Genomic DNA, 25926 nt, shown 5'->3' with positions numbered 1-25926 from the left:
AACGTACTCGTAAAACAGGTAATTCGGTGCATTATGATATTACCAACGCGCGGAATTGTATCTCATACGCTAGAACCAGTGCTGTCCCGGCGATAGTTTGATTACAAATATATTTTTCTTTTGGACTATTTCAATATAATATAATATTTCAAGATCACAAATCTGTGGTCCTGTGTTTGAAAAATTTAAAATGGCATCAAGTATTATTATTTGAAGTAATATAGTAATATAGAAGTCGTTTTTTTACTAGCTGTAAACACTCCTAGCGACGCACTGGCTACGGCCTTGTGGACCAGATCAAGGCGTCCCCGCTAGTCGCTGTAAAACACACCTTACTTCAACTGGGGGATTGCACCGGTGAAACAAATTCCCGCCTACTGGATATTACCCAACTTTTAACAACAATTATAGTCTAAGTTGAACGATTCAACTTAATTAATCAACAAAATTAGAGTCTTACATCACTCACCCAATAAAGTGAGTTAATTTTTCTGCGACTCTGACTCAGTGTTACCTTTCCAGGATGGCAAAATAGGCAGGGACGCCGTGATTATGCTATTACACAATCTCGCGGTGTTTGACATGACACAAAAAGCACACCTCTCTCTTAATCAGCAGAAAAATATGTCGGGAATAAACCTGATCACGACAAATAACTACAAAAAAGACAAGAGCATCTTCTTTGTTCCAAAGGTTAGCATTTGCAAGAAAGTCAATAACACGGCATGTTCTTGACAATGAGAATACACAACACAACTTCTCCGTGTTGAACCATAGTTTATTAGGATTCAGACCCTAGCTTTAAGTGAAGATAATGGTCTCTCAGCATCGGCCGTGTTTATGTTGCAGCTCTTAATCTGTTCATACACTATTGACGAAGCCGCGATCGCGAAAGGACGTGGCTGGCCGTGGGCGCACTCTAGTAATCCACTTTTACCTTCTACATTCGTAAAAGGGAAGCAACAAAGGAATTGTGTAAAAATCGTGTCAACCTCAAGGTAATAACAATAAATCAATACCCATCGCAGGCGCCGTTATTCATTATTCGTCGCGGTACATTCACTTTTTTTTCCAAATTTTTTCCCAACTTATCTTGATCCTCACCCAAAATTGTGCGTCTCGCGCTGTTACTCAACTTCTTGAGTTCCGTTAGTTCGTGACTTAAATCTACGACACGACCACTAAGAAATAACTGGTTTCGCGCATAAACCGAGCAAATATAGGGCAATGGGTGAAAGTGAGGCCGATGCAGGATTGCAGGTGGTGCAAAAACTGAAAAAAAGTTGAGCCGGAGGAAGTGGTAGAGTTGCTCGAGCGTTTTGAACGCGGCAGTTGTTGGGTGCGTTTGCTCTAGGAAACATGTGTCCGCAAAATTTACGTTACTAACAGCGAGATTTTTTTCGGCCGAATCTCCAAATTAAGACCTTTAAGCAAGAATGTTCCCGTTGTGTTCTTAGAATTGCATGCCATAATCATCTTCTTGTGGGGATATGTGAATGTGGAATTTTTTTAGGTTACTTTTATTTGTCAAATTACCGTGAAATGTGTCAATCATGTCAAACTTTTGCCGGGATTTTGGTGCTGTGTCTAATTAATAGTGTGATATCGCTGGACAATGGGCTGGCCAGGACGCCCCCCATGGGGTGGCTCGCATGGGAGCGCTTCAGGTGCAATACAGACTGCAAAAACGATCCGGACAACTGCATCAGGTATTATTTTGTTTTTGAAAAAATTGTATCCAACTAGAGAATTTTTTTAAAAACTTGTCTACATATAAAACATTTTGGGATTACATATTCTGTTATATATTTAGAACATTTTTTGCACTCGAGGATGTCGTAACAATTTTTTCGTTTGGCAAAGTAATCTCATCCTGTCAAATATTAAATCGTAATGCGCTCTTCTCAAACTATATAATTTTAAGTAAAATCTGTGCTCACAAAAACAAGGTGTTATAACCAAATTCCCAAGACTGTATTTCTTATTTCAATGTTATATAAAGGTTTGCGAAAGTTTTTGACGAAGTAAAAGGTGTAATAAAAATTTTGTTTGGAATTTAAAAATTTCGCGAGCCATTGCTCGCCGTTGGATACCTGCTTAAGGTATTATGAACTCACAACACCATAATAACCTGTTAACAAGAATATCCAATAATTCAAAGTTTAGAAGGCTTCTCTACACCAGTAGAGTACGCAATAAAGTCACCGAAGACCCACAATTCTCATATTTTTTACCATTTGCCTTAAAATGTACTTAAAAAAAATATTATATTTGTAACCATTTGAATCTTACGAATTTAAAAATGGCATCCGATTACCTAATTTTGCACGATAAAAAAATTTTAAACGATCAAGAAGTCGAAGCTTTGGACTTTTCTTATTAACTCTTTGAGTTTTCATTTTAGAAGACATAAAATGTACAAAACAAGTCAAATTAACTAGTTTTTTAATTTTAAACTATTAATTAGGGGATCAGGGGGAAATGAGTCATTTGGATACTGTGTCGGGTAATTGTGTTGACAAAATCGTAGACGCACACTGTTTGTTTTTTAATGTGACGAAGCTTACTAGCAAGACATGACCCGGTTAAGCTGATGAGATCAGACACAATTTGCTTTCCTAGATTTATTTTTAACAATTTTTGATAACAAAAATCTAAAAGCTTTGGATTTTGTAGAATGTATTTTTGCTACGCTGATGTAATATACTTACCTTGAATGATACATTTGCATTTTTGAGGTGAATTATCACTAATGAATAAGTTTACTAGCCTACGAAATTTTCTTCACAATAATTCCAATTGAATGAATGAAATAATCTTTATTTCAAGTAAATTTTTACATGATTTTTTTAACTGAAGGCGATTTCCTCGTGTTTTTCTTATGTACCCTACCAGTATAAGGTCAAAAATATGTTTCGAGAAAACTCAAGTATTATTAATTTTAATTTGGGTTTTGAATTTAAAATGTGAGAGGCACTTTCTTTGAAAAGTTCGACAATATTTTCAATTTGGTATACAATATGTATGTATGTTTACTACTCAAAAAATTGTTTAGGTTTCATCAGCATTTCAAGAGCAAACAGAAGTTGCAACTTTTGGTTCTTATGAAGGTGTCAATACATTGTCAGAATGTAATATCTTTTATGGAAATTTCGGAACTTCGGTTTTCACCACTGTTTTCGGCTTCTTCAACACAACCTGGTTCTTAAGATTTATAGAATCTTGTAGCCGAAAACAGATATTGATGTTTAAACATACGTGATGAAAAATGTTACCAAAATTTTAAAAATAAGATTATGATAAACTGTTTTGAGACACCAAATGTTGCTCAAGAACAATTTAACATGACGTACCATGTTTGTGTACGAAGCATATTGACAACACGCTTCCTGAGAAAGTAATTACGGAGCAACATTTCCGTCAAATGAAACGGAATTAATATCTTTCACAAATAACAAGAAAATGGTGAATGAGGTGATTGTATCAAGATAATGTTACACAGAAGGAACGGTATTTTTGAACATCTGCTGTGTATGTACATATTTGTTGAGGGATTATTAACCACATCTGTGTAAAAATAAAACTAAAAAAATCAACTGCTGTTTGTTTTTTCAGTAATGCAAATTTTGCAATTTAATGACCTTGCAAACAAACTTTTTTTGTTTCGCTAGTCAAAAAGTAAACTGAAAGCCTAAAAAATTGTAGTAATTTTAGACATTCTAGGTAGTTCTAAATTTGGTTTTTGAGAAAATATCGCACACACATAAATATATATCTCAGTTTTTTTAAACCATTCAACAATGAACTAACTTTTGTCCAATTCAGTCAAAACAACATGATCACACGATGAATCACCTTTTAAAAATTAAAACTCATTTCACAGTTTATGATAATTTATTAAAAAATGTTCCGTCAATCTTTAGTTGTAAAAATATTATTGTTCATCTAGACCTGCCGCTGGTTTAGTTCATAAATTAACTAACCAATATATATGCAGGTTTTTTCACCTCATCTAATTCGCCAAAATTAACTCGGAACTACTATTTATAGAAAATAAATTTTACTGAAGAATTTAAAAAACAAAAAAACATCGTGAAACACTTCCAGTTTCACTGAGAATAGAAACAACTTTTATAATAAATGGAACTACTTTTTTACAACGCTTTTTTGGAAAGATCATTGTTTATTCAGTACCAATATTTGCATTACGTGATGAGAAACTCTGATGTCACGTTAACTAGCTACTCGTGAACAAAAAAATATAACGTCAACCATATTCGAGTAATTACGATTATTTAGCCAATGTTAAATTTTTTTAACTGGAAATTACTCGAGAAACAAAAGCTGTCTTCCGTTCCGGTGCAACTGGAAATGTTACTTTCAGTTTTATGATGTCCCTGAGCAGATATAATTTTGGAGATTTTTTATCGTATAATTTATTTCCTCTGCAGCAGTAGTTTCGATATAAAATTGACCGCTGAAATACCATGACTTAAAAAAAAAACGTAATTTATTACGTTGTATTCCTTACTTAGAACTCCTCCACTCGTTCACACTATTAAAATTTCAGCGAAAACTTATTTCGGACGATGGCCGATATCGTGATCTCAGAGGGATACGCCGCCGTGGGCTACGAGTACATAAACGTGGATGATTGTTGGTTAGAAAAAGAACGCAATAATTACGGCCAATTAGTCCCAGACCGCCAAAGATTCCCTCGAGGAATGAAATCACTCTCCGACTATGTAAGTCTTTCATGTGCGTTGCTTACCTAATTTAATTTACTCACGTCAGGTGCACTCAAAAGGCCTCAAGTTTGGTATTTATGAAGACTACGGGAATTACACTTGCGCCGGATATCCAGGAGTTTTGGGATACTTGAGGACCGACGCCCAGACTTTTGCCTCTTGGGACGTGGATTACATTAAGTTAGACGGGTGCTATGCGCATCCGAGCGAAATGGACAGAGGGTATCCCGAATTCGGGTACTACTTAAATCAAACGGGAAGAGCCATGATCTATTCCTGCAGTTGGCCCGTGTATCAAATTTACGCAGGAATGCAACCTAACTTCTCAGCCATAATAGAACATTGCAATTTGTGGAGGAATTTTGACGATATTCAAGATTCTTGGGCCAGTGTTGAAAGTATTATCGATTATTATGGGAACAATCAAGACGTGATTGTTGCTAATGCTGGACCGGGGCATTGGAATGATCCTGATATGGTAAGTTAACTTTTTCGTACCAGTTTTATGTAAGCCAATCATTAGATTTCGTGATTAGTGCAGTGATAATTAACTATAACGGTACTTGTAGGTAGTACCATTTTTAACACTTAATTATAGCTTATTACAAATCCTAGCAGATAATTCCTGCCTAGAAGGAACTGTAAAGATTTTTCCTAAAAGTACTGTTGTCATCGAGGCTATGTCTTCATGGATTTCGTGATTTTGTTTCACCGTTATTGTACAAAAACAATCATTGTGCTAGAATAATTCAGTACAGACGTGATCAACGTAATCTGCGTCTGGTGAAAACGACACAAAAAAGATCATTTTACTAACGAGATTAGAAACAAAACTTCATGTTTTTTGCATAAATCCGGTTCCTAGTCAGCTTAAGTAATATTTAGAAAGTTATTCAAATCAGTAGGTACTTGCACTAATGATGATAGATTTTCAGAATATACATGACTTTTCCATTTTCTAGAAGTAAATATATCAATGAATTTTTCCACAGGAACTTGAGAATTGAAACAGAATGTGACAATGTATTTAGTTCTGGTTTATTGCGCCATCAAACTCTTACGTTAAGAAATTTATTTATAAATTCAAAAACGCTCATTCCAAGCCATCCGTATCGTCTTTCATCACATGGTATTTTTGTGGCCACCAAAAATCCAAAGTATTTGTTTGTAATTTATCTAGTTGTCAAACCAAGGCCGTTTTTTAAGATTGTAAATTCCCAAATCGCACTTGCCATTTTAACTAACCATTCGCCGTTGATGTGAATTCCTTTTTTCGCACCATTTCCACTCCAATAAAACGCCGACCTCGCCTGATCCTGTCTAATTGCTCTGGCATTTAACAACTTACAAGAAGTGGATACGCGGATTATATAATTGTATCAAAATTTCACTACATAACGCTTAGCAGATTTCACTTCCGATAATTGAGCACAGTTTGATGGGGAGCTTTCAAGTACAATAATAACAGTGATAGTAATAGTTATAGTAAACAAAGCACACAATAATGAATACGATTACATAATAGTAGACATGTTTATGAAAAGGTGCGTGATGACCTTTAACTATTTTGGCTTCGTCATTTTTGGGTTTTGGCAAGGTGTATCGTACCAGACACAATAGTGAAAGTCTTTCCTGACTCGTCGACCACAACTTAAACAATAATTAATTACCACAACTGTGTAAATGTCAATGAATTGGTTGGTTGCGCGAAAAGCGTGCCGAACGTTTGACAAAACGTTGTTAACAGGAGATTATGTGCTACAGTTGTTAAAATAGACTCATTACCACGCACAATTTAGTTCAAATGGAAAAATGAAAGTGTTGCTATAAAACACGCATTCCCATGTTCTGTAACAAAGCGAGAAAGTAATCTCATAACTGGACAAGATAAGAAAAACAAGCCCTAGTTGTAGATACATGTAAGTACCTCGTTATCTGCATGTCTGTCGCTCCAAATTTTCAGATGGGCGGAACAAGGAACATAAACGGGATAAATGGGGAAATTAAGTTATTTATGGGTTGTAATTGTCGAAATTGCAGCATGACGTATTCCTTTGAACAAATAGAAGACAATCGGTTTCCTGTTGCTTTTGAAATTTCATCAAAGCGGATAGCAAAAAACCAGTATTTATCTATTGAATCAGTGGGAAAATTCCCGATGTCAGTGTATAGCCGGTTTGGAGATACGGAAGAACGTTTTTATAAAAGACACCGAAATGATTTCTACTAGTCTGAAAATAGAATAAATGGGTGAACCTACATCATGAATAAATTTTCCTACTTGATGTCTGTTACACTTTCTCTAGTTCCCTCATATTTATTATTGCTGCTAAATTTAAATTTCAGTTAAACTGTGTGAACACAAGACGAAAACGAAACGAATAACTGTAGTAATATGACGTTAGGAGCCAGTCCGGTCATGTTTTAATCGTGCGGTTTACAACATTTACCATAATCTGGTTCAAATAACGGACGACATACCTAATTCAGTGGCCAAAACTGTTCGGAATTTAATTGCAAAAATGTGTGCGAAGTTTAAAGAAGTTTGAAAAAATGTCTTTGAAAATATTTTAGACATGTTACTTTTACTTTTTCGTCGAGGTAAACGATCTACTCTCGTAAAAAACAACTTGCTTAATTTAAATTTTCTACTGCTAATTGTGAAAACAACTTTTTTGGTCCCTAATTAATACTTTCGAAAATTGCTTTATCTTAATTATTGATTTATTTCATGTTTCATTGAAAAATGTGACTGGGAATATTGACAAGAATTTTTATTGAGTACTGTACACATCACAAGGAGCGATAATCATTTTTTAAGTGTACTGTACTCAGCTAATGATATGCCGCTCACACAGGAACATAATATGTAAACTTCCTTTTAAAGTGATATTAAATTATCGTGAATTTAAAAAGGAGGAATGTGGTGATTAAATGCTTTAATAATAATACAAGAATTACAGAATAACTGTAATTTATCAGTTTATCGCTATTAAAGAAGCCTCCTATTAAACAACACATTGAACAATCCTTTCAACTACGAAGAAAACTCACATTGGATAGATTTCTTTAGTATTACCACCTTATCTAAATACCTAATTTTATATTATTTGTTGACACGTTTGAGAAACGAATAATTTCTAAAACTACTATATCGATTAGTCTGAAATTTTAGTAAGACACTACAGTGATCCAGAGATCTGGAATTTTAATTAAAATTTACTTATTCATCCTTTCCAAAAATTGACGACCTCGTCGCAAAAACATTAAATAAATTTTTACTGACAGGTTCCTTTTAAAATGCAATTTTACTTGTGTATCAGCGTTTTTTTTTTTTAATTAATTACTATTTAAATCGTTATTTGTATCTCATCCATTATTCCAAAAGTTGCTGACCTAAATTACTTGCAATTCTAGAAGCCCATGTGATTACTGTCCATATTAAAACTAAATGTGTTTATTCCCACTACCACTTAAAAAAAATCAAAATAAAACTTAAAAGTTTTGCCTTGAAAGGAAATATGTATACTTATCTATAGTGAACCAAGAGCTATAAGGTTATATAGCCATCATAAAAGTAGTTGACCGCAAATAAATACCCCCTTTGTGTGGTTCGCACTCAGCTTACCGGTTGGCAATAAATCATCTTCTAAACATTTCTTGCTCATATTTAACAGGGCCGGCTTTCAAAGCGAGTGGTTATTTCGGAACCCTCAGCGGCTGCAGGTAGTAAAGAAATAGTGGAGTGGTGGATTTTCATATTTAGTGAAAGCCGCCCCTGAACGAAACCACAAGAGCCGGTCGAGCTGCAATGGACACGTTATTTACGACCCTAAAACCTTTTCTATTGTAAACAACTTAACTTCGACACAATGGGATGATTTTATGATGGCCATATAACCTTATAACTCTTGGTTCACTATACATCGGTTTATTTTTCTACAAGCGACCGCTAGTGGGACCATTTCTAGACGTCTCATTCCAAGTTTTTTTTTTGGTGACATACAGCTCTAAAATACGAAAATGCGCGTTTCTGGTTTGTTAGAAATATTTTTAGAGATTCTAGGAGATTTAATTTTAATTTAATTTTTGTGCCGAGATCTCTGCGATGAATTTGTTAACACAATTATTTTTGTGTACAAATCTAGTTAATTCACGTCAAAATTTATGTTAGCAAGTTTGACAATTTTTGTAACTTTTGTTAATGGAACTATTTAAATTTTAAATTACATTAGTGAATTTAATTTTTCACATCAGAACTTTGTTTTACTCAATGCTGTACTCGAAAAAATAAGACAGCTATTTGCGAGCCTGTTTTTTTTTCCAAACACACCATAAACCCAAATACGTTTCTTTTTATCTTAAATTTAAATCCTTCGTCGTAAAATAAGGTAGTTTTTTTGTAAATCATTGAAACATACAACTGAAAAAATCGATCTTTTTTTTTTAAAGACATTTACCGTTTGAACTGCGTCGATGGCCACATGTTGTGAGATAAATTTATCAAACATGTGTCTGTCGAAGCAGTTTAATTTTTTTAACTGATCCAAATTTCAAGTCCTAACAGTTCTTAGCACCATTATTGGCGGCAATTTATCACTTTATAACTGTTTCTTTACTAAAACAGTATCAGTAATCAATTCATAGTAATCTATACAAATTTTTAAAAACTTTGAAATTTACAAAATAACTAAGAAATTCCACCAAAACAGCTCCTACTTTTCGTACCCTGTTGTATTTTTAGTGACGTTAAGTATAAACTTACTAATCCTCGCCAATAAATTAATGACGTGGTTTCAAAGAAAAAAAAAACGTAGTAAACTATATTTCAAATGCATATCGTTAACCCTACTTGTGACCCAAGATTTCACTGTTACTTTAACTTCGCCTGCTAGCCATACCTCAAAAAATTAACATTTTGTTGTGTCTGTCTGTATTTAGATATATTTCGTAAAATTATTCCTTAAATGTACATTTAAGGAATAATTTTACGAAATATATCTAAATACAGACAGACACAACAAAATGTTTTGAGAAAATATGAAATCAATTATGTTGACGATGAATCGTTGTTAAATTACATAACATCAATTGTACCGAATCGTTAAGTTTGAAGCACGCCCAATCTGCTTCAGAGACGAAGAAAATTCCCTGCAAATAACTTAACACGTTTGTTCATGCAAAATATACGGTATGGTAATTTTAAAAACTGCAACTTTCAAGTAGGTGTGTTATTAAATAATCAGCTTGTACGTCATTTTTTAGTTGGTAAATTTTTAATAACAATGCTGGTCAGTGTGACTACAATGCGTTGCTTCGCCGACAGATAATATTGAATTTTACATCTTATTATTAAGCGGTAACAATGAGTTCTGTGTGTAACCAACCGTATCAAATTGATACTTACAACAAGCGGACTATTGTTTTTTACAATTTGTAAAATATAATAAGCTGTTATCTTTATGCGTAAAAATTACATAACATTACTCAGTAATATTTTTAATTGTTTAAAGGCGTATCTCAGGATTGATCTTATTTCGGAAAGAAAACATCCTTAGTCGTAGCAGTTTTATTATTTAATGACTCTTAATTTTGCTGAGGCGGCAAATGTGAGATTTACGATTGCATCACGATTAAATCTGTCCGTGGTAGATTTTGTAGCTGCCATTTTTAGCAACTTTGCGTAGTTTTTAACATTTGACAATAGTTCACAGAAATCGGATTTTGAGCTCAAGGTTTTCGCAAAGCTGCATTTTTTTACCATAATTAGGTTATTATATCACTTAATTAAGTACAACCAGAACTCGTGTAGCCAGTAATATTAACCTTCAGAAAGTCAAACATCCTGATTTAATACATAAAGTGGAAAATAATTCATGTACGTAACAAATCATTTGATTTAATTACATAATTAAATGTGTTTATTATTCGTATAATTTATATAAGAATGGTGCTGCAGATTTTTTTTATTTGTCATTTTTGAACACGATGCAAATGAGTTAGATGCTGGATTTTGAAGTACGAATGACACTAAATGAATAAAAAAACCAGAAATGCTTAAAGCATTCACTTTTTATTGTTGACAAACTAGCGTTTTGTCTGCAAAATACAAGGCTTTCATAAATGTTTGTACATCTAGTGACCTGTGAAATTTACAAATGGTGTAAATTTGCCACTTCGTAGTAATAGTAGACACTTTTTAAGTTTTAAATAATGTCATGTGTCAGAATAATTATGACATTTGAACTTTCGTTGCCATTATATAATTACACACTCCGAAAGAAGCGGAACAAATCCATACCCACTGGATTGTGCCACAGAACAAGACTATAAAATATGACTAATTAAAGTCATCGGTAGCTGTACCTACATATTTCTTTCATTACCTATCTGATGTTTCAGTACTTCAGAGTATGATAAGTACCTAACTGTACTTAAAATTTACAGTTTTGAGTTGTTTTAAATTAAATCTTGATCAATGTACAGGTTCTAAAGGACATTAAACAACATTTTTATGCTAAGAAATAAAAAATACAAATGTCACTTCATGAAAATAAATCCGATACTTGGATAAGACTGGGAGGGGCAACATTCTACGGTTTTGAGGGAAGGGAAGCACGGCAAATATTATTTCGTACGCTAGTTCTTTTAACTTAAAAAATGAAATTTCATGAATAGGTACTATTTTTCGAAATAGTACTATAGCTCATTCGTTTTCTGCAAAAATTTCGAAATATAATGAAATCGTAAAAAATTAAAGCGAATATTAAAAAAATATGTATGTAGGGGAGACCGGGGCTAGTTGGCGCACTTTTTACTTTAGATCTTTTATTTCCGTTTTGAAACCGTTTATGGAAGGTTTATCAGTGTTAGAAGAAAGGTGGAAGATCCAGCAACATTTAGACACTGCTAAACCACGTCTACATTTATGTAAAAATTTGTTTTGATTTTTTTTAAAACGCCTTGCAATTGCGCCAAATTACCCCATTGTCGGGGCAAGTAGGCGCATGTTAAGAGGCATGTTGGCATATGACTAAATTGATAGATAATTAAGTCACAGAAAATTTATTAATAGATAAAACAAAAACCAAGGTTTATTCTTTGGTAAAAAAAGCAAAAACAGCAAAACACAAAATTTTTTCTAATTTACTGACTGAAAATGTCAATCTTCGTCAGATGTGCAATTATGGCACACATAATGATTATCACCATCGGTGCACTTTTCATGAGCCCACATATGGCATTCAGTACACTGGATCCATTTCTCTTTTGAAGCGCTGTTAGAAAACCTATCTAAACATACAAGACAGAAAGTATCTTCTTCATCGGAATCAGTTTCCTCGTCAGCAACTATATGCTTCTTAGTGTTAACGCTTTTCATTTTTTGTTTTTTTTGAAAGACATTTCTCTTTATTCCTTTTTCTTTGGCTCCACTATTGTTTTTTTTCCTTTTGTTTTTCTGCTCTTCTTCTAATGTGTCTTTAATTGGCGTATCTGTTAATATGGCTGTTACTCGTCTTTTTCTGCTAGTACTTTTTAGCTTTTCTGGTGCTGCTTTTGGTAGCGGTCGTATATTTTCTGGTGTAGGAGGTGGGGGGGGTATTCGATGGAGATCTGCGAGATGAGGGACCAGGTTGTGGCTCGCTAAAGTTTATTTCAGTTGGATCTTCTTCAATGGTCACGTTAGCTGGAACATCTTGAACATTTTCTGGGTTCGGTCTGTCTGTGACATATCCAGGCATATACTCTTCATCTTGAAACACATGCGCATTATATGGAAAAATTCCTGTTACTGCAAATCCGGCTTTTATGTTAGCAGGAGAAGCAGCAAGAGGCAAACAAGAGTTTACAATTTCAGGAATGTCATAAATAGTCATCGTATGGCCAGGGTGATTGGTCATCCATGCATCGCAAGAAGAATTCACATATTTCTTTAACGGCCCATAAACACTTCTGTCTAATGGTTGTAGTTTATGGCTACAGTGAGGTGGAAAGGATAAAACCGTGACTCCATTTTCTTTGCAATAATTTATGGCATCTATGGACAGATGTGAGTCGTGGTTATCCAGTATAAGCAGGGAAGGCCTTTCCCTAGATGTTTTTGAATGTTTAACAAAATGTTTAACAAAAGCAAAAAAATGTTCGGCGTTCATCCAGCCTGACGGATTTGCACTTCCTGCACTGCTTGGTGGTGCATTTCTTAAAAAGTGATCTCTAAAGTGTACTCGAGGGAAAATAAAAAAAGGTGGAATAGAATTTCCCGTAGCGGAAACTGCTAAAGCCAATGTCACTAACGTTCCTCGTTCAGCCGAGACAATCTTTCCAATTTGTTTATACCCACGCCGGCCAATCACTCTGTCCGGTTTTTGCACAGTCGTTATTCCCGTCTCGTCCATGTTCCATATATCCCCGGACTCAAGCTTAAGACGATCTAGCACTGTCTTTAAATTTTCGAAAAATCGGTTAACATTTGTTCTATTAAAATTTGAAGCTCTTGCCAAGCTGGTAGCCTCTGGTTTTCTTATGCTAAGCTCCACATTTCTTTTCAAATACCCGGAGAGCCAGTCTTCTCCTGCTAATTTATTTGTTTTCCAAGATTCAGGTATTTTTATTTTTAACGCAGTTGCATATTGGAAGGCAAACTGTCGAACTTCTTTTGGAGTGAGTCCATAATAAATATCCGACGCTTTTTGCAAGTATTTTTTCAAGTTATTTTCTTGTTCTAAACTGAACACCTGTAGAAGCAGAAGAGTGGGTAGGTATGTATGTATGTATATGCCTACCTAGGTGTTTAAAAAATTTCTTACCTGTCTAACTTTTTTATAACCAGGCTGAAGAACGTGACCTAGTGTGGCTTGTTTGCAGTACCTTGTTAATGTTCTAGGAGGAATATCAAAGTCTTTTGCTACACTTCTAATTGATCGTTTCTCATTTTTGATTATTTTTACGGCTTGTGCTACAATATCCGGTGGAACATTTGCTCGTTGTGTCTTTCTTTTGTAGTTACGCATGTCTGCCAATCAAAGATGTTCACTTCAACAAGGTTTTTTAAACCTGACTATGTTTTAAACCTCCTGGGGTAACTTGGCTCAATGAGTCAACTAGCCCCTTAATGACTTAGCCAACTAATCCATGGAGTATTTACTACATTGAAGACTAATTTACAGCAACAATTGAAAAATTATTGCATACTGTATCAATGTATCACATTGAGAACACTTTGAACTACTTACCTGATTAAAATTATTTAAACAAATACCGTTAGATCTTAAAATTTAGCAACTTTTCTAAGGAAGACGAAATTTACTCACTGACTACAAACACAAAGAAGTTGCTGTGTTTTCTAACTTACCGACTCTACGATGCTATAGAGTTTTATACAGTTGGAAGCAGATGTCAGCATGACACAGTGCAATTTTAAAAGAATTCTGTTACGATGTTTTTTAATTATTGCCACCGAGTCAACTTACCCCTGTAGCCAACTAGCCCCGGTCTCCCCTACTTTTTTCTTTAAAAAACTGGTGACGTCATTTTTGTATACTTTCATTTATACTTACATACTTCACATCTATGATTTGATGCTAAGATTTCTATTAATTTCAACTATTTGAATTAAAATTTTCGGGGGTGTAATGTTGTAATAAATACATAGAAATAAGTCCTTATTCTTTTAATTCACGTGTTTTTCAAAAATTTCATTAAAAACAATATACCAAAATCTGGTGGTGCCTATATAATTTAGAAGAACCCTCAATATAAATTTTCCTAGAGGTAAATCGGAAATTTATTCTATTACAGGGCGTACTTAAAAAATACCATATGTGCTAGGAGAAATATATTTTCCAAAATATTATATTAATATAACATAGTATTATATTCGATTAATATCAAGAAAAGAGTAATGAGGTAACTACAAGGCGAGTAATTAAGAATATTTTTCTAATTACATATTATATCAGAATGTCATCCTTTTTAGTTTTTAAAAATTAAGTTATAAATCGTGTTAAACTTTAAACTGAATACCACGACAAAAAGTAGTGAATTGCCGACTGAGATTTTGTCTATCTTCTTAGAATGTTATAAACAATATTCTGTGTTATTACAGCTTTACAGTTTGCTTCAGTAGGGAAAAAGCACTACCTACATATCTGATCACGTAACATATTATTATTGTTTAACATTACAAAATTCCCACACACTCAAAGTACTAATGATCTTTACAGTGTTACCGTAAAATAGATATCTCTTTGTTACTGAATGTACAGCTTTTAACACTACACGCTAGAAGACAATCTATTTAATTTAAAATGCAAATGTTTTAACGCTTTAACTCATCAAGATAATGCATTGTATAAGTTCTATTTTGAAATTCCTTCTTCGCTAATAATGTAACACGTTATCACACATGAACATGAAGTGCGAACCGAAATAAATTTCATACCTACATTTGCATATTCTCGCTTTCTGATTTCGTGCCTATATACAATAACTTGAACATATTTCGAAACCGTCTCGAATGTAAAATTAACTTTAAGTCCATTCATTGTCAACATACACATTTGAGACGCAAATCATAAACGGTTACATAATGTGTAGATCAATAGTTGTTATTGCAATCAATTTTCATTTTTTATTTTTTCAAGTTGATCATCGGGAACTTCGGTTTAAGTTATGAACAAAGCAAGACACAAATGGCCATCTGGGCCATTCTAGCCGCACCTCTCCTTATGTCAGTGGACTTGAGATCAATCAGGCCAGAGTACAAAGCTATCTTGCAAAATAAGAAAATAATAGCAGTCGACCAAGATCCGTTGGGCATTCAAGGAAGGCGTATATACAAGGTGAACAACAAACCAATTAATTCCGCTGTCTAACTGTAAATCATTTCGAAATACGGTTTTCAGCATAAAGGCATCGAAATTTGGTCGCGGCCGATCACGCCACTATATCAGAACTACTTTTCGTATGCTATAGCGTTCTTGAACAGGAGAACCGATGGAACGCCTTCAGATGTTGCAGTCACACTCAAAGAATTGGGTCTGACATCTCCTACCGGATACCGAGTGGAGGTAAGTGCAATATAAACAAGGTTAAGAATGTTTACTTGGTGTTTTTTGCATTCTTAGTAACACTGCAAACTTTGTTTATGCTAATAAGGCAGTGAGAATACTTAAGGTTACAAAAAACAATAGTTGTGACATCCAGCATACGAAACAAATACATAAGCTTCAGGGGTCAACTGCCACAAAGGTGAACTGTTTTTGTGAGCAAAAATCGGTGTCATAAGCCATGTTATGTAAAGTGTTAACCATACACTACTGATTAAGCGAGAAAGTTGACAGCAATTTCCTGCAATTATGCTGCAATTACAGTAAAAATGTGTTTTTCAGGATTTGTATGAAGACGTAGACTACGGAGTTTTGTCGCCACAAACCAAGATCAAAGTGAAAGTCAACCCATCAGGTACTTATTGTTAAAAACCCGTTTGCCATTTAAAATCACTTAATATTTCTAGGTGTCGTAATTTTGCGGGCAGATGTACAATCTGACTATAAGCGAAGAGTTCCATATTTCACCACGCAGCGAACAGTTTACAACCCACTCAACCAAGTGTTTAGAATACGAAGCAACGGATTTTAACCAATTTAATGTAAATACGACAATTTAAATTATATTTTAGGTACTGTAGGTACAGGTTTTTTATTATGCATTTTTTTTAATTTAATTTAAAAATAAAATGTAAAAAACGAATACATTTCGTTAGTCTAAAGTGTAGTAATATTTATTGTAGCCTATAGTCACAGTCACTGCTAAACCTCTTAGATTCTTTCGTAGTCTTGAACATGTTAAGCATCCCTTGATTTCTTCACCTGAAAAAGAAAACTGTAATGTACTGGACGTTAGTAAAAAGTGTGATAGATATCAACCACCATGTTTGCAATCAGTCTTTCAAGACAATGTGTTTTTTAAGAAGGATTTTGAAATCTACTTTCAAGACCGTTCCGACAGACAATGAGTTAGCGTAATTACACCTTAAGAACCAATTTAATGGTGGTTTACATTTTCTAAAATACTCGAAGTGTTATTATTGACAGGGCATGAATTTTACATTTAACGAATTGCTTTTGACTTTTTAGTACGCCGAAAGACTTCGTAACCTTTCGTTCCATCTTTTATAATAGGAAAGTACAAACAGTGCGGTTAACATTTCACAAAAGATATTAAATGTCAAGTATTATTATACGTTCTAATATACCAAAATTGCTTTAACAAAGGCTAAATATGGTATTATTGTTTCTAAAAGCTAAAATTGAAAGGAACCATTTCATAAGAAGTCATTATTTTATGCTAGGTTTGCATGACAGGCTACAATACTAGATGTATGAACCACTTACACGGGGCCGTGTGAAAGATTTACACAAAAAGAAAATTACGTGGTATATTACTACAAAAAACACCCTACATGTATGTATATTAAAAGAGTTTTATACAGCCCGTAACTGTATCCTTTGTTTTATTAATTTACAAGTGTAAGAATATTGGTGATGACAACACAGCCACGATTTCATGACTGCTGTTAAGAAAAAGTTTTTCCATTAACCACAAAATCAGAAGAAACGATTTATATTTCTATTAAAACTTGAAGCCATGCACTTCTGTTTCCCTAACTTGTCGTTTACTCTAAAAGTCAATTGGACTATAATTGCATTTTCCTAAAAGGTAAGTGTCTTACAGGTATAACCTGTTTCCTTTATGATGATGTAATAATTGTTAAGTTTAAGTCAGTAACTTTGACTTAAATTTTATTTAAAAAATATGTATGTATATATATATAGAAGAAACATATCTCAGAACGACAACATAAAACGAAAAAGTCAGCTTTCTGGCATTTGAAACAATATTTTGCTTATTGTTAGTTATGAAATATTTGTACTTAGTACGTTTTCATACTTTTAACCGTATATATAAGAGAAAAGCGATTCTCACACTTTAAAACTTTTCGTTTCAAAATATGCACCCAGTATTAGTAGATCGGCAGTGTTGGTAAATACAGCTGTAAGAGTCCAACGTTTATTGCTCCTGTGAGATGGAGAATTCCAAACAAATATTGGAATAAGGCTTTTTATCTGCATATATTTCGCTTCATTTTAAAATCGGAAAAGAAAAAAATCAGAATGCTAACAATAGCAATTGATCTCCTTATCGACATTATGCTGCACTTCAATTTAAATAGCAATGATGCAAAATAAACTCATCCTTAGAACCAAGCCTTTGAAATCGATTGAAGCAAAAACGTGTAAACTCCTTTTTCTATAAGTTATTTTTAAAGTAGACCAAATGTTAGGAGTGGCTAACTCAAAATAATGACCTTTTTTTAAAATGTTTTTTCACGTTTAACTGTTTTTTTTATCAATTTCACAAAATTAATTATCCACTTTATTTAACAGCATTATTATAGATTTCATACTACTTATCCACTTAAAACCATGACTTCCTTTAGTGTTATTAAAGAATTGAAACGTCCGAGAAAAATTTGTTCACTGCGCCAATACTTCGTGATAATTATATAAAAGTCAATTTCATCCATAAACGGGAACAGTAGTACGAAGATTTAGTCACGTAGAACCTTTCTATTCCCGTAAGCCACGTTTTTTTTTTGTAATAATTACACGTCGCACCCTTTCAAATTTGAAATTATTAAAACTTTACGTTCATGGCAACTCCTGACTATTTCGAAAACATACAATGTCTGTATTTGCAGTGTTCGTTGTATCTTCTCTTTTCCATCCGTGAGGTTATATCTCTTTGTACATTTCTAATTAACAATTAATATCAAATGTTACTTTCCGTGATCGGAATCTGTACTTTGCAAAAGATTTATTTTACACTAATTTTTGCTTTCCTTCCAAAGAAAAATGTTTGGTCGCCTAAATTAAAAAAAAATAGGTTATTCAAACTTATATAATAATAATAATGATGATGATGATTTAACGGCGAAATCTGTTATAATTTTATTAAAAAAAAAAGAAAAGAAATCTTCTAATTCGGTATAGGATCAATTGCATAAAGATAAAATTTGAAGCGTATACTTTAATAAAGAAAGGAACATTTCTATGTTTTATTTCGGCACATATACACTCTAAGTCATATTAAGAAGCGAATTTTTCAAGTTTTATTTACCTAGTTATCATAACAACAGCCACTTAGAATTTTATTGCTAATTTGAAATGATAATTTTTGTTTGGCAAAAGTAATTAGTTTATAAGCAAAAAACAGCCATGGTCATATTCTTTGTTATTCAAATTTAATGTTAGAAGCAATTTTGCGTCTTGTAAATATTTTTCTAAATAAATTAAGGATTCAGAGTTCCGAGTATACGAAACTAAAGAATACACTGGGTTTAGTTTTTTAACATGGGATTTTATATATAAAAACAGAAGTTTGAAAATATTGGCTTCCCTAATTACACTAATTTACAAATTTTAGTCAAATTTGTCCCCAGAAACGATAATCAAATTTCTTCATGTTTTTGACCTCCTGAATACATAATTCATTAAACAAAAAATTTCATCACGTCTAGTTTCCGAGAAAAAAATTATTGGTCGAAAGTTGTTTCGACAGAACTTCCCTCGCTCCTGAAGTACAACGAAACATATCCAGCATTTTCGAATGGGCGTCCGTCATCGTTTCTCTATAATAGTGAACTTTTCTACCTGCGATGGGTACCTGTCCCTGTTTAGATTAGCGCCTAATAATAACCAGTTCACTAAAGTTTATGTTTCCATGTTTGAGATTTAAAAAAATTAATTTAAAAATCACCTCCTTCTGAAGTGTGCATGTTACGCTACTGATTGACAGTCCGTTGTCAGATTCTGATGACTCACCATGTTGAACTTAAAATAATCCATCTCCAATAACCTTTATACATCGAAAGAGTGCCGGGATCCGTAAACGGGACTTCCAATTGCAATGCACACTCCACCCCCACTGAGCAAACGGCCACGCTTGCGTGCCACGTATTGATTATGTTTATCGTATGAATGATGTTTAAACAATAACAATTATAATAATAAAAATAAAAAAAAAACAAGTGTGGGAATATAATATTTTATGCAATTCAAGTTCCATTTATTGGAGAAAATTTTGAAGGGATGTCATCACGTTGGTGGGGATAATTAAAGACATTTTGGTTAACGTTTTACAATCTACATGATAACTTTAAAACATCTTCAAGATTTCAACCCATTCGATTTTGCAGTTCCTGAATAAATCAATAAAATAAATTCACGCATTTATTAATTTTTTGAGACACCCCGTATAAGCAAATCTAAAAAATATTAATGGAATGGTAAATCACAAGTGTACACTCATCATATTTTGGACATTTTAGATAGGATTTATTCGGCAAAATTTTGAGATGACATCAATTTTTTAGGGAGGATGAGCAAATACATTTTGATTAAAAATTTCACATGCTTATCATAACTGTAAACCATGTGCAAGATTTCAAAGCACTCAGTTTTGCAGATATAAAATTAAATTGCAAAACGTTGTTTCATAATTTTGATTTGTTTTCCAAAAATCTGGACGTTTCAGGGTTTTATACAATTTAAAATCCATTTACTATATACAATTTTGAAGTTACATCATCACATTATTGGTGGGGATGATTAGACAAATTTTGGTCAGCGTTTTACCATCTACATATTCCTAATATAAATACAAAATTTGACAACAATCGGCCCAGTACTTTCGGAGATTGTCTGTCTAATAAAAACCGGGACGGCAGACAGACGGAAACAGGAGACCTATTTCTTGGTACTGTAAGGGTCATGAAAGGTCGAGAAAACGTAAAAGTAGAGTCGGTCGACGGACTCGCTTACGCTCGGGAAATAAAAAGGTACAGCTACTGTACTAGCACTGATTTTTTTCTTTAATTATGTTGGATATTTTAATTCTCTACAATTTTCGTGTTTAATGTTTGTTTTTCTCTAAAATAATAATTAGCGGAGCCAAGATTTTCAAATTTCTATTTTTACATGTAAAATCCCTATACTCAAAAAACGATTCTATACCCAGTATGTTGGTGGTAGTATCCAATACCAAATAATTTACCTCCTGCAGTTACAGAAACCTGTATATGTTAAAGAAGTTAACGTTGACTTATTAAGCTATTTTATGCATAAAAATAATAAACGTCACGTTTTAAGAAATTTTAAGAATCAAAACTCCAGTTTTTAAGACACTGATGAAGCAATACGCGAAAGATACTTACCAGTTTTCATTTCAATAGGCTCCCGCAGATAAAAAACAGTCTGCTGCCAGTGTGTCTTAGGAGCTTGTGGTCCAGTAGAAAATTGAACACTAGTTGGTAAATCAAAAAATGTATCAAAATAGCCAACTACGGCCGTCAACAACCCGTCTTTGGTTGCTTTTAGTATAAAATCAGAGCTAAAGTCACATGTAGTAACAGTGCAAGTTTTCAAATCAACCTCGCTAAGAACTACTGGATTTGTGATTATGCTTGTTTCGGGTACTGTTTCTATAAATGCTTCAGTAAGTACTTCTCTTTTCATACATTTCATTGAAAAACCATAAACATCATCCCAAAAATTAATCAGTTTGTTATAGCGTTCTAAAATGGGATAGTTGTGTTATAATTAATTATAAAGTAAAAAAGTAAGTACCTGTGTCTGCGCAACCAACCAAATACAGAACACATTTGTTTGGTAAGATTAATCCTCCAGGACTTAAATAATGGTCCCTTGCATAGACAAAACTATCTAACATGCCTTCAAAGAGTAAGAAATATCCCATCCATTCAGACACAATTATATCAACTTTTTCTACAGGTAAATTTGTGTCTTCAATTCTACCCTTTATTAAATGGATTGTCTCATAATAATTATTCTCTCTGAAATAAGAAAACGTTAACATATAAAAGTAAATCTAAAACATACAAGAACCTTGTAATATCCATTGCTTTATATACAACTTCTGATTGATCAATTCCATAAATTTTGGAAGCCCCAGCTTTAGCTGAGAACATAGAAAGTATACCTGTGCCACAACCCACATCTAAAATAATTTTCCCTTTAAATAAATCTTCATTTTTGAGTATAGCATCCCTGTAACTTTCAGTTCTCACTGTATCCTAAAATGGTGGAACTAACATTTTGTTACATTATTAATTAAATCTACATACATTCAACATATCATGATGGATAGCAAAATGTGAATATGAATTGAAATAGTCACTATCACAGCCCAGAGGTAGATGACCCACAATTGAAGGTAATGAATTTTTTATTGCTGCATCCCCACCTTCTACTATAGTTCTGGTCACTTCTTTCATTTTCCCAATATCTTTTATAGCATTTTCTAACAAACTTTCTTTGTGCTTTAACTAAAAAACCGCATTTATATTAAGAAATTGTCAAATATTTTGAAATATGTACTTGTAAAGTTAATTCTTGGATTTGTCGTTGCAAATCTGAAAAATTCAGATTACTGATAGGGGTCTTGCCGTCAATAGCGTAATGTGGGGTAGATGGAGCACTTCCCAAATCATCAAAATCTAAACAAAATTGTGATAGATGCACAAACACCATTAAAAATTAATCAAAATCATACCATACATCAACCAAGATTCCATGTCTCCAGTCTTCAGATAGGCATCATCATCCCACAAAGCAACAGACGACTCTGTTAAAATTTTAGGATCTGGTTTTTGCATTCGAATATAATTGATCATCTTAATGTACGAATAACAATCCATATTATATTTATTTTTCAGTTCGAGGAGATCAAAGTTGTGCTCAGTTCGGCAGTGATCTAAGGCTACGGCTATAGTAAGAAACTGCAGAGGACAAAAAAGACATGTGGTTTGCTCTCCCGTGACTTCCATCTCATCCCATTCATCAGAATCTTCATTGTCGTTATAGCCATGAGGAGGTGCGAGATTATCTTCTAAAGGTGGTACTGTTTTGAGCTAAGTTGGTCACTGACCTGCATCATAATACTTACGGTCGTCGTCATCCATGTTTTTCTCTTTGTTAAAAATGCTTCAACTTCGTTTACAAACAAAAACACGTGCTATTTTAGAAAATTAGGTTATAACTTCGCATTAGATACTTTTACTATAAATTTCTCACAACTATTTATCACAATTTGTTCATCTTAGATCAGTCTACGAAAATAATGCTTTAAACTGTTTTTAATGATTGTAAATTGAAATTATTGATTAAATCGGCGAAGAGCAAACCACAACTGCGCCTTCTTTGACAGTTGACATCACGTTGACATCAAACTGGAACCAAATATCCCAGAAACGTTTCGAGGTTATGTCTCAAACACGTGTTTAGAAGTAAACAAATTTCTCTCAAAAAATTATTTGAAGGAGTTTCAAACAATTCCCACGTCAAATGGCACGCCAGGGTATGTATGACAAAAACTTTAATTTATATTTTAAAATTAACAATTCCACATGCCTGTACAGTTCGTAAGACGATTTACGTACCTCAACTGTCCACTAAGGAAAAATTAAAATTAATAAAAAAAGATAAGAAACAGAAACTTAAGCAAAAACGAGCACGTTTGATTGTGCGTAATTTACCATTTGAAGCAAATGAAGAAACTTTGAGAAAGCACTTTGAAAAATTTGGAGAATTAGAAGATGTGAAAATCCTGAAGAAGGAAGACGGCAAGTTAGTAGGTTGCGGTTTTATTCAGTATAAGCTGGTTCAGAAAGCAGCCAAGGCCCGGCATCATTTAAATGGCAAGCCATTCATGGGTCGTACAATAAATGTTGATTTTGCTTTAAGTAGGGAAAAGTTTGAAAATGCACAAAAAGTTAAAATTAAACAAGAAAATAAGGTAAAAATTAAAGAGGAGTTAGTTTATGCTGATGAGATCCAAGAAGCTGTGATTGAAATTAAAAGTAAAAGTGAAGATATTAAAGGTGACAAAGGTGAAGAAGACACAGAAATATCTGATGAAGAGGGTGAGTCTGAAGACAAGGATATTGAAGAATCAGACGAGGAGGAGGAAGAAGAAGAAAGCAGTGATGAACCTTCTGTAAAGAAACCTAAATTTGAATCAAATGATGTGGTTGAAGGAAGAACTGTGTTTATTAAAAATGTACCATTTTCAGCTACAAATGATGATTTAAAAGAATGTATGAAACAGTTTGGGCCAATTTATTATGCTCTTATTTGTGTTGACAAGTTTACAGAACATTCAAAGGGCACTGCTTTTGTCAAGTTTTGTAATGCAGAAGATGCTGAAAAAGCATTAACTGCTGGAACTGAGTTAACTTTATTAGGGAACGTTTTAGACTGCCAGCGTTCATTAGCAGGGAATGAAGTAAGAGAAAAAACTTCAGCTAAAAAACAAGATAAGACTGTTACAAAGGATTCGCGCAATCTTTACTTAGTCAAAGAAGGAGGTAAGTAATTTATCAAATAAATATTAGAATTATGCTAACAAATATTATTTTAGTGATTTTGGTTGGTAGTCAAGCAGCAGAAAAGGTATCAGCTAGTGACATGGCAAAACGTTTACAGTTAGAACAGTACAAAACTCAAATGTTGAGAAACTTGAACATGTTTGTGTCACGAGAACGCTTAATAGTTCATAATTTACCAGCGAGTTGGGATGACAATAAATTAAGAGATCTAATTAAAAATAATAGTCCAAAAAATTCCTTTATTAAAGAGGCGCGAGTAATGAGGGATATGAGAACCGTGGATGCCTCTGGAGTTGGTAAATCAAAAGAATTTGGTTTTGTAACATTCGCAAAGCATGAAGACGCGATTGCAACGTTAAGAGCTCTCAATAATAATCCATACATATTTTCTGCACATAGAAGGCCTATTGTTGCCTTTTCTATAGAAAACCGAGCAATGGTAAAAGCCAAACAAAAGCGCTTGGAAAAGTCGAGATTGAATAATCCTAAATGTAAAAATTTTGATATAAATGTGAAAAAAACACATGATGAAAAGAAACAGAAAAGGTAGAATGTTAACAAAACTACAATCTACTGGACGTCAGAATCAGAACCTCTGATCATTCTGTGCTGTGTGGGTACCGTGCGCAATACAGTTATAATTGAAACGATCATAGCGCAAGCCCTGTTGCCGTTAAGTACCTTGATCATAGTTGCCACATCACCAACAAATTTTTTTTATCGCATCCCGAGTCCCAGAATGACAGGTATCTTTACGAACTTTTATGATAAATTGATGTAAAACTGAAGATACTAGGGAGTACAACTTTTTTTTTTCATTTTTGTTCACATCAAGGCCTCAGCTGTTGTTTATCAAAAATAATTATATCTCATAAAATTATAACTAATTGATTTATATGTCCATCGGTACGCGTTGTATAGACTGTATTAAAATTAATTAAATTTATTTACTTTTTGTTAATCATTTCATCACTGAAATTTTTGTTTTCAATAATTGAGGTTTCACCTAATCACATAGAGAAGCATTTAAAGTGTACGGATATAATAGGACTACAACAAAAAAAATGCAAGGGATTGTGCAAATTGCACGGACAATGTAAAATATATTTAAAGTTTAAAGCACTTAACCAACGAGAAAAAATGGCCTACCAGCAGTAATAACAAGCTTTCTTCCGATATTTAAACAAGCACTTGAAATTGCTTGTTTATACATCGGAAGAATGTCACGTGAGAAATTTGATTTGATATGAATGAGTTTCGCCTCAAAACAGGGCACTAATATTTTTGATTTTGAGCCACAGTTGAACAGAATATTTATTTTAACTTATAGGGGTTCTTAAAAAATAAAATTCGCAAAATCAAATTTTATAACTTTTCAAAAAAGCCCCTGAAGTACAATAATAAAACATATTGTACTTCAGGGGCGAGAGAATAATAACGAGAGAGGGGAAAAAATAGATAATAAAATTCCTTCAGTTAACTTATTAATCACAAAAATGTTTTTTATTATATCTTGTTTATCTTATTTACGAAATAAGAATTTTAATTAAAGATAGAAACATTGTTAAAATGCAGACCCTAGAGCACGTATTAATGTGGAAACAAAAATTATATTATCAAGAATCGACAAATTGTGTAAAATTTAATTCCATACGAGTTCATCCTGACACACTATACCAGATTGGCGTTTAAATAAAGAAAAGAAAAACA

General features: G+C 33.3%; 3 protein-coding genes across 5 annotated transcripts; 2 read left to right on the top strand and 1 right to left on the bottom strand.

Annotated features, from left to right (window-relative positions):
• Positions 1 to 863: 863 nt before the first annotated feature.
• LOC135129858 (alpha-N-acetylgalactosaminidase) lies at positions 864 to 16518 on the top strand. Of its 2 annotated transcripts, XM_064057134.1 has the most exons (8): positions 864 to 998; positions 1514 to 1709; positions 4571 to 4745; positions 4795 to 5226; positions 15392 to 15589; positions 15653 to 15817; positions 16139 to 16211; positions 16264 to 16518. In XM_064057134.1, the coding sequence occupies exons 2-8, from the start codon at positions 1543 to 1545 to the stop codon at positions 16386 to 16388; spliced, it is 1335 nt and encodes a 444-aa protein (XP_063913204.1). In that variant the 5' UTR covers positions 864 to 998; positions 1514 to 1542; the 3' UTR covers positions 16389 to 16518. The 2 variants fall into 2 exon arrangements, with proteins under 2 accessions (XP_063913204.1, XP_063913199.1); XM_064057129.1 differs by lacking the exon at positions 864 to 998 and having other exon boundaries at positions 1309 to 1709.
• Positions 16393 to 23029, bottom strand: LOC135129833 (protein arginine N-methyltransferase 1). 2 transcript variants are annotated; one of them, XM_064057105.1, is made up of 8 exons: positions 22776 to 23029; positions 22383 to 22730; positions 22208 to 22326; positions 21955 to 22155; positions 21716 to 21903; positions 21437 to 21663; positions 21025 to 21384; positions 16393 to 16618 (listed from the first exon to the last, which is right to left on the bottom strand). In XM_064057105.1, the coding sequence occupies exons 1-8, from the start codon at positions 22789 to 22791 to the stop codon at positions 16509 to 16511; spliced, it is 1569 nt and encodes a 522-aa protein (XP_063913175.1). In that variant the 5' UTR covers positions 22792 to 23029; the 3' UTR covers positions 16393 to 16508. The 2 variants fall into 2 exon arrangements, with proteins under 2 accessions (XP_063913175.1, XP_063913181.1); XM_064057111.1 differs by having other exon boundaries at positions 22383 to 22718.
• Positions 23030 to 23080: 51 nt separating this feature from the next.
• Positions 23081 to 25162, top strand: LOC135129850 (RNA-binding protein 28-like). The gene is made up of 3 exons (XM_064057122.1): positions 23081 to 23186; positions 23248 to 24195; positions 24249 to 25162. The coding sequence occupies exons 1-3, from the start codon at positions 23174 to 23176 to the stop codon at positions 24764 to 24766; spliced, it is 1479 nt and encodes a 492-aa protein (XP_063913192.1). The 5' UTR covers positions 23081 to 23173; the 3' UTR covers positions 24767 to 25162.
• Positions 25163 to 25926: the final 764 nt, after the last annotated feature.

Source organism: Zophobas morio, unplaced genomic scaffold (assembly GCF_036711695.1).
Source record: "Zophobas morio isolate AGI-343-1 ecotype UQ-CSIRO unplaced genomic scaffold, CSIRO_AGI_Zmor_V1 ptg000002l, whole genome shotgun sequence".
Classification (NCBI taxonomy): domain Eukaryota; kingdom Metazoa; phylum Arthropoda; class Insecta; order Coleoptera; family Tenebrionidae; genus Zophobas; species Zophobas morio.
This window is presented reverse-complemented; position numbering and strand designations above follow the sequence as displayed.